The sequence below is a fragment of the Palaemon carinicauda genome, chromosome 37 (genome assembly GCF_036898095.1).
Source record: "Palaemon carinicauda isolate YSFRI2023 chromosome 37, ASM3689809v2, whole genome shotgun sequence".
Taxonomy (NCBI): Eukaryota; Metazoa; Arthropoda; class Malacostraca; order Decapoda; family Palaemonidae; genus Palaemon; species Palaemon carinicauda.
The window spans coordinates 68,140,598-68,150,597 of record NC_090761.1 but is presented as its reverse complement, the minus strand read 5'-3'; the positions used below and the strand labels follow the sequence as shown (position 1 = coordinate 68,150,597).

At 34.1% G+C, this 10,000-nt stretch overlaps 1 protein-coding gene across 3 annotated transcripts in view; it reads right to left on the bottom strand.

Annotated features, from left to right (window-relative positions):
• Nucleotides 1–10,000, bottom strand: part of LOC137629763 (uncharacterized) — a 16,571-nt gene that overhangs the window by 4,449 nt on the left and 2,122 nt on the right. For 2 of the 3 annotated variants that reach the window (XM_068361381.1, XM_068361380.1), the window contains 2 exons: nt 420–675; nt 1–84 (listed from right to left, as the gene is read on the bottom strand). The exon at nt 1–84 is cut by the window's left edge and continues 40 nt beyond it. In XM_068361381.1, coding sequence (XP_068217482.1) covers nt 1–84; nt 420–586 — 251 coding nt within the window. In that variant the 5' untranslated portion in view covers nt 587–675. Of the gene's footprint in view, nt 85–419; nt 676–6,093; nt 6,601–10,000 lie in introns of those variants that run through there. The other variant, XM_068361379.1, reaches the window with a different exon arrangement.

Below are 10,000 nucleotides of genomic sequence, written 5' to 3'. Positions count from 1 at the left end.
AGGAGAATTCCAACTTGAAGCGAGATGACTACCTTAGTTATCACCAGCTTCTTGTACTTGCTTGGGCACAGAACAGCCACGCATCTGATGGACAGAAGTTGGTTTTCTGATTTTAGATACTTCTTGGTATTACAGTAGCCATTATTTTTGCACTCTTAATATTACGACCACATGCTTTTTCATTTCATCAAATATTAGACGATTTTTTTACATATGTATTCAATTTCTGACAAAGCAAATCAACAATTACTGTACAGGAACATACTCAAACATTTGCCCTCATAACTGTATAACTGTATAAAAACATTTCCCCTCATCACTGTAAAGGAACATAAGCAAACATTTGCCCTCATCACTGTACAGGAACATTTGCCCTTCAATACTATAGACTTGAGAAACACTTGCAAGTTCTTACTCACCTGTATACTGCCAGAACAGTGAAGTTCAGTCTCTCCCCTTGCAGTAAAATGCTGTTCAAAATCGAGAAGAAAAACTGCACTTCCTTCGGCACTCCATTTTCAAGACAGAAGAAGTCTGCGTAGTACAGGTAGGTCACGAAGGGCAGTGTCGCAATGCAGATGGTCATCTGGAGCCCGAATATGCAGATGAGCTGCAGTTTCACTGCTTTCCCTGTCCTTTGGCATCTGACCAAACAGCATATGCTCACTGCGTTACCTGGCGAGGTCAAATTTTGTCAGTTATGGGGTCAGTCGTGTTTTCCTACCGTTACCAGAACAGTAAGATCTTCATCCAGAGCTTCCCTCTGATATGTTGTTTAAGTATTCTTTTGACTTTTGATTTCTTGAGTGTTCTTAAGTATACTTTTGACTTTGACTTCTTGAATGTTCTTAAATATATTTTTGACTGTGACTTCTTGAATGTTCTAAAGTATTCTTTTGACTTTTAACTTCTTGAGTGTTCTAAAGTATTCTTTTGACTTTAACTTCTTAAATGTTCTTAGGTATTTTTTTACTTTTAACTTCTTGAATGTTCTTAAGTATTCTTTTGACTTTGACTTCTTGAATGACCTTAAGTATTGCTTTGTCTATTAACTTCTTGAATGTTCTTAACTATCTTTTTTACTTTAAACTTCTTGGATATTCTTAAGTATTATTTTGAATTTCAACTTCTTGAATGTTCTTAAGTATTCTTTTGACTTTCACTTCTTGACTGTTCTTAAGTATTCCTTTGACTTTAAACTTCTTGGACGTTCTTAAGTATTCTTTTGACTTTAAACTTCTTGAATGTTATCAAATATTCTTTTAACTTTAAACTTCTTAAATGTTCTTAAGTATTCTTTTAACTTTAAACTTCTTGAATGTTCTTAAGTATTCTTGACTTTTAACTTCTTGAATGTTCTTAAGTATTCTTTTAACTTTTAACTTCTTGAATGTTCTTAAGTATTGTTTTGACTTTTAACTTCTTGAATGTTCTTAGGTATTCTTTTGACTTTGGCTTCTAGAGGAGGAGATATCCTTCCTTGGTTTATCTCTAAATGTAATGATTTTTCACAGATGAATTAAAGAATAGGTACATAGTATTCCTCTGAATGCTACACAAATTTCTGTATACTAAGTTCTATATGAAAAACTACTTGCATAACATTCAATTTTGACAACTCAATCAGCAAACTTGCTTTATTCAATCTGAAATAATAATAATAATAATAATAATAATAATAATAATAATAATAATAATTTCCTTGATAAGATAAATAGCAAGTGTCTGGCTATATATATATATATATATATATATATATATATATATATATATATATATATATATATATATATATATATATATATACACTAAAAATATATATATATATATATATATATGAATATATATATATATATATATATATATATATATATATATATATATATATGAATATATATATATATATATTCATATATATACATACATACATATATATACATACATATATATATATATAAATACATATATATAAATATATATATATAAATACATACATACATACATACATACATACATATATATATATATATATATATATATATATATATATATATATATATATATATATATATACCTTTCCTATCACGCTGAGCGGCAACCACTCGGAAACGAGACTCCCCCAGAAATTGCCCAAACTGTCGTGTATCAGTTAAAAAAGGGGGAGGTGGTGACAAGGGTTGAATCTGTGTGTGTGCATATCTATATTAATATTTATCCGTCATTTTGACGGGTCACTTATAAAAATAATAATAATAATAATAATAATAATAATAATAATAATAATAATAATAATAATACATCATTAAGAATATAATCCTCAATAGTCTTTTTAAATAACAAAACAAAGTCGACAGGAGCTATATTATCAAGAATTGTCATCAGAATACTGAATCCAGTTCGAGACTTCTTAGAAAATTATTCATCCCTTGTCGGCTCAGAGAAGAATTTCTTTAGCAATAACATTATACAATGCGATATTCAAGTCAAATGCCATCATGAAGCCTTTAAAGAATACGAAAATAATTTGACGGCATAAATGACAATAGGAAATAAGCTTTTAAGTTCGGCTTAAATGGTAAATTTGATTTAAATAAATCAAAAAAATGCGATTGTTACCAAACGACATTAGAAAAAATATTAATACCATTCATATTTTTATTCGTATTGCAACACAACAAGAATGCATTAAAGATAATAAACAGATACTGTATAATTCTACATGCACTTTATTGCAACATTAGCATCATTGCCTAGAGATTTCATGCAATAACAATTGCGATGAAAATAAAACTCCTTCCACCAAGAAAGCATAAAAAATACCGCAATAAAAAGATACTGTATATATTCTACATGCATTTTATTGCAACACTCGCATCATTGCCTAGAGATTTCATGCAACAACAGCTGCAATGAAAATAAAACACCGTCTAGATTTGACTAAACGACATTACACCACAACGCGCTACGTGTTTTCCCTTCAGAAACTGAGAGAAAACATTTCCTTCCACTTTTGGAAGATCTTTTTCCAGTGGGATTGGAGAACGGAATTGGATAGCATAAACTTGCCATGAATAGATTCAACAACATGAAATGTGTTTATATATTTGTCGCTTTCTTAATGTGATGTTTTAAAGCGGATGTCTATCATCTGGCTATTACTGTTTAAAGGTTTAAAGGCCGCTTATGAATGGCAGAGACAGGGGACAGTAACATTGCTCTATCGAGCAGGGCAATGCCCTAGAGATTGACCATATACACATAAGATCAGCGCCCAAGCCTCCTCTTCACCCACGTTAGGATCAAGGTGGGCCAGGCAATGGCTGCTGATGACTCAGCAGACGGACCTATAAGCTCCCAAAGAAACTAACAAGTTTGAGGGGGAATCGAACCCCAGTGCTGTTCCAGATTTATGATTCTGAGTTATATACATAATTGTGCATATATACATAGGATACTAACATGCATTCGAGCATACACATCAACAACAACAACAGATGCAGCCATTTCTAATCCACTGCAGGACAAGGCCTCAGACATATCCTTAGTCATGTCTAGGACTTGTCCATTTTCATCATCACGCTGGTCACTAAGGATTGGTGATGGTCCTCACAGTAAACCAACCTACAACAACCAATGCAGTCATTTCCAGTTCACTGCAGGACAAAGGCCTTAAGCATGCCATTATTCATATCAAGGGTTTGGCAATTTACATCACCAAGCAGGCCACTGCGGATTGATGATGTTGGGGGACTTTAGTATGATCGCTCAAAGCAAACCAACCTAGTATGGTGGCCAAGACAAGTACAGCTTTGTTGAGCATGGCGTTGCACAAAACCTTTTCACCCCGTTTGCGTATCCACACTCAAAAAGGGCATACCCATACGCATATATGTATACTTCATGGGCTCGTATACACTAAAAAAATTAAGGGATGAGATTGCAAGCCCCTATACCTTTTCTAAGCTGGCTGCTACCCACTGCAATCCACTAACCTTCAGGTCCTTAATCAATTACTTAGGCCAACTAATATACAGGGGACTGACAAAGAAACAGCCAAAACAACACCTCTTCCGCCCACCCATGGGATTAAACTCGGGATTTTCTCACGTGAGACGAGAATGATCATGCACAGGGATTTTATACTATGCTAGTGCACGCGATCCGTCAAAAATTACTGATAAATATTTAAATAGATATATATACACACAAATTTAACACTCCACTCCATTTCCCTTTCCTGACTACAGCAAGGCTGTTTGGACAGTTTGTGGGAGATTGTGGATTCCGAGTGGTTGCCGTTCAGCGTGACAGGATATATATATATATATATATATATATATATATATATATATATATATATATATATATATATATACATATATATATATATAAAGAGAGAGAGAGAGAGAGAGAGAGAGAGAGAGAGAGAGAGAGAGAGAGAGAGAGTTGCCCTTTATTATGTAGGGGATACATCAACAATATATATCTATATATATATATATATATATATATATATATATATATATATATATATATATATATATATATATATATATACATACATATATATACACAATATATATATATATATACATATATATATATATATATATACATATATATATATACATATATATATATATATATATATATATACTGTAGTATATATATATATATATATATATATATATATATATATATATATATATATATTATATAACTATCTCTCTCTCTCTCTCTCTCTCTCGATCCACTACTCGGTGCAAAACTGAGACCAACAACAACAACAACAACAAACCCACGAAAGCAATAACACCATTATAAATCAGCACATCACGAAAAATAAAAAGATTACGCTTCCGGCTACGCCCAGTTAGTCACAGCTGCCTCTACACTCCCTGTTACAACGTAGATAGTTACCTCGTGTTACGTTACGGATATCAGAGTCATACTCCCCTTCTTATTCCTGTTAATATATATCTTTAAAACTGATCAACATGTCTCAAGGTGTATAGGGAAAGGATTTGATTTTGAACAAAGATGGACAGTGGCTTTGGTATTAATTGTTAATTAGTTCTCTTGTAGTTTCCTTATATCCTTTCCTCAATGGGCTATTTTCCCTGTTGGAGCCCTCGGGCTTGTAGCATCTTGCTTTCCCAGTTAGGGTTGTAACTTAGCAAATAATAATAATAATAATAATAATAATAATAATAATAATAATAATAATAATAATAATAATAACGATCTTCACAGCAAAGAAACAATTCTCAATTTCAGCTTGAAAAAATAAAATAGATTTTTAATTCTTTATCATCGAAGTCGGAACGTTTAATTTTTACTTTATTGGGTGCGAAAGTAAAAAGTTTATTGTGATTATGTGTTCGTCGGTAAATTTCAGAAATTGTATAAAATATTTGAGCAGATAATTAAATCAAAATTGAGGAATTTCTATCAAATATCTAAGTTGATGGAGAAATTGTACAAAATATTTGAGCAGGTAATTAAATCAAAATTGGGGAATTTCTATCAAATATCTAAGTTGATGATTCAATCAATTCCGGAATGAAAATTCGATTACATATCAGAGTTGATAATTAAATCACTCGCCCGACTTTGAAATCAAAGTAATTTCACGGTGTTTTACCTAATATATGAAAAGGGGCAGAAACATGCTTACATATAATGGTGTGTTTGTATATGAGAGAGAGAGAGAGAGAGAGAGAGAGAGAGAGAGAGAGAGAGGGGGGGGGGTTGTGCGTGTAGAGATAGTGTAAGAGAGAGGTACGTAACGAGAGAGTGAGAGAGAGGTTATGCGTGTAGTGTGAGAGAAAGAGGGGGAGAAGTTGTGAACATATAAAAATAGTGAGAAAGCTTGTGGAGAGAGAGAGAGAGAGAGAGAGAGAGAGAGAGAGAGAGAGAGAGAGAGAGAGAGAGAGAGAGAGAGAGGTTGTGCGTCTAGCGAGTGACAAGAAAATGTTGAGAGAGAGAGAGAGAGAGAGAGAGAGAGAGAGAGAGAGAGAGAGAGAGAGAGAGAGAGGGGGGGGTTAATATCAATCACAGCTCCATTGACAAAAAATAACCAGAATTACTCACTTATAGAACCGATGAAACACACGATCAGTTGTTCCCACACGGCAGCTGACACCCAAGACGAAATGTCGTCATTCACCGTGCAATTCCCGAGCGACATTCTCATTCTTTCCCAGCTACGTAAATCTACAAATCAACAAACCACTACTATCTTTTTTCCCAGCATAAAAGTTCATCTAAAAACCGTCGAACGTTTACATCATCAACTCCAGCGAACAGAACGGCCCGCGTCGGCTAAGGTGTTCGATCATAACTGGCTGCTGTGTTCGAGGCCGAGCCAAACGTCGGATGCAGAAACATCGGCTGATTTTGTGTAAAGACGATACACCTGATAGCGGCGCTTGTTGGCCGTAGCACCGGCTGGATATGATAACATCACGCCGTTCTCTGGGTGAATGGTTGATTGAGCTAGGAACTTTGGGATAACGAACAGTATGAACCTGCGCCTAGAGCACGAACTACACCGAGCCAAGCAACTGAACTGAGTCCTGAGTCGCCAACTGCGCCTGGGCCAAGAACGTACAGCAGTAGAGGAGGAGAACGTTGATGGAATATGTTTTTCGCTGATGGGTACTTTGCATTACAATGCATTAGCTGAATTAATTTAAAAGCTATTTTATAACGATACAGCAAGTGAATAAATACGCTTATGTTACTTGATTCAACATTCGTCAGGCTTCATACACCTTCCTTAAACATATTTCTATCAAAAACAGTAAATCACAACTTTTTACAAAATAAATGCATAGCCTACACTGTGGAAGAAAATTCGCCCCCCCCCCCCTCTTCACACACACACAGAGAGAGAGAGAGAGAGAGAGAGAGAGAGAGAGAGAGAGAGAGAGAGAGAGAGAGAGAGAGAGATACATTTCTTCTTGTTATTTTTCGAGCTTCTTCATTGATCCGGGCTTGGGACCTGACCTTGCCGATGAGTTAAATTGCACGTCAGTGGCTTCGGACCCAGAACGCGATTATGACACCAAATATCAGGATTTCTTTACGACAATAGATCACTAAACGTTAGGAAATAACTCTGTATCTCAAAAGGACCAAGACCTAAGGCAACCCATAAAGATAGAATATCAATACTATCACATATTTCATTGACATATCGATTTCCAATAGGAATTCGCTTCTTCTACCTAGCCGTGTTTTTCTATCCAAGTTTTTAAATTTTTCATTCTCTGCTTTTACTGGACCGTGTTTTCCAATTGGAATGATCTCTTTCTATACAAATTCTGTTATTACTTTTTTTATCTGCTTTTACTAAGAACTAGACCATGGTTTCCAATTGGAGTTGTTTCAATCCGAATTCTGTTTTTACTTTTATATCTGCTTTTACTAGGACATGCTTTCTCTTTGGAATTCTCTGCTTCTATGTAATTTCTGTTTTTATTTTTCTTTATCTTGTTTTACTAGACCGTGTATTCCCATTGGAATTATCTACTTTTATCCAACTCCCGTTTCTTCTTTTTTATTATTACTGCTTTAACTAGACCAAGTTTTCCAATTTGAATTCCCTGCATCTATCTAATATTTCTATTTTTCTCTCTCTGGTTTATTAGACCATTTCATACAAAGCGTCCCCAATCAGAAAGATGGATACAAAGCAATTGGTATTCTCGGCGATGTTAAAATCAAATCTCTCTCTCTCTTTCTTTTACCGGACCGCGTTACAGGCCAAAGCTTCGCCAATCATGAAGAGGCTTACAAAGCGATTGGTATTCTCGACGTGGCTGAATTCAAGGCTGTGCAAAGACAGCTTAACATTGATCATTCCGTGCAAACCATGCCAGATGTGAGAAGCTTTTGCTACGGAATAATTCAGGTGTGTTCTAGTTATAGTCGTCGATAATTTAAATTCTTTATCAGAGCCGTGTCGGTTTTGTCGTTTACTCTCTCTCTCTCTCTCTCTCTCTCTCTCTCTCTCTCTCTCTCTCTCTCTCTCTCTCTCTCATACACTTTATATATATATATATATATATATATATATATATATATATATATACATATATATATATATATATATATATATATATATATATATATATATATATGCACAGACCTATACATTATACATAGACTGTTCATATACATAAGTATATATATATATATATATATATATATATATATATATATATATATATATATATATATTATATATATATATATATATATATATATATATATATATATTATATATATATATATATATATATACAGCATATTATTTGTGAATCTTAAACGAAAACTGTGAGCAATAAAACGTTCAATACACTGGTCGCCACATGCCTACACAGGCCATTGAATCCCTCGACAAAAACTGCACCATTTAGTCCCATCTTACACGCACTCTTGCACTTCTTTCTTCATCTATTATGTAGCTCTTTCTTTTATAATTAGCCATTACATTTACTTCAAAGTATCTAAGAATCACCATATCCTTCTCCCTACCATACAAATAAACCTTCACTGGTCTAGACACTTGATTTTCATTAACACTCCCAACTCTTGTTCGCATAACTCTTAATTTTCCCTTCTTGCAAAAGCTTTCAAAGTCTTTTACCAACCCCTGCAGTTTCTCTCTACTATCCTTAATCATCACAAGTATATCTTGTAAATATCAACCATTCCCCATTTGATCCACGAATATAATTTTCGGTACCCTACAGCCTACACCTTAACACCTACAGTAGGACTACTCCCGTTTTCCCCACAACTCTACCATTGACCTTCCCTGGTTTACTGAGTAATGTCATACCCCTGTAATAATTATAGTCTCCATTAACACCTTTATCTTTTACCCATTATATTTGAACCTATCCCGCATAAAGACAAACACAACGAGTGTTGGTTAGCCACTCAACCACACTGTATTACCATCCATTCCTTCAAGCGTTCTCAGCCGTGCAATAAGCTTTTTCACACATCATTCAGTAAACTCTGCCTCCCCTATATCCTCCACATTCATTAATCAACAAATACTCTTTCTGTCATTCCACTACCGCATTCAGATAAAACAGATTCTGCTCACTACCGCCTTTTATTGTGAGATTCATCTGTTTACTTCATCCCATTGTATTAATTTCTCTGCATAGCATTTAATTTCTACAAAAACTCTAGTGCAACACGCCATCCATCATCCTCCCATTGCCTACGTTTCACCTAAATCTCCGCCTTTATCTCAAGTGATCTATATTAATTAATAAAACCCTTCAAAAACTCATTCCATCTATGATAGTACCGATTATAGATCTTTCTTCCTATCCTCTTAATTCTATTCATACTTCTTTTTCTTTACAAATGAGAATGTATTAGTGATCTTTGAAAAAAACTATGGTTATTTTTCTTTAGTCATATCTATCAATACAGTTTTACATATTAATTTCGATTTTTTGTGTAACTTTAAAAATCGCTAGAGATTGTGCCGTTTACGAATGGTTTTCAAAGTGCGAGAAATGTCAAGAGCCCATTTCTGAACCAAGAACAAATAGTAAATTTGGTGAAAGGGCTTTCAGCTACTGTGCGCCTAGACATTATAATAAACTGACAACTGAAATGAAGGACATAAAGAACAATTGAATTTAAGAAGAAACTAAAGACATTACTTTACACAAGATCATATGATTTGGAAGATGCTACAATCTAAGAATTGTATGAGTTATAATGAAAATGTTTCGTTAGATGATTGATATGGACCCGCCCGAGAAGTTGTTCACTCGACTTCAGTGGAGGGTTGGATTTAAACCCAAAACAAGTAAGTAATTCTCATAACAACAAACTATAAAAACGATTCATTTACACTAGAGAAAGGATCCTGATGATGAAAAGCAAGTCTTATGCAGTTTACATCTCTGATGATACGCCTACGATACAAACCTAATGCATTGACCATTTGTCTGTTACTTAT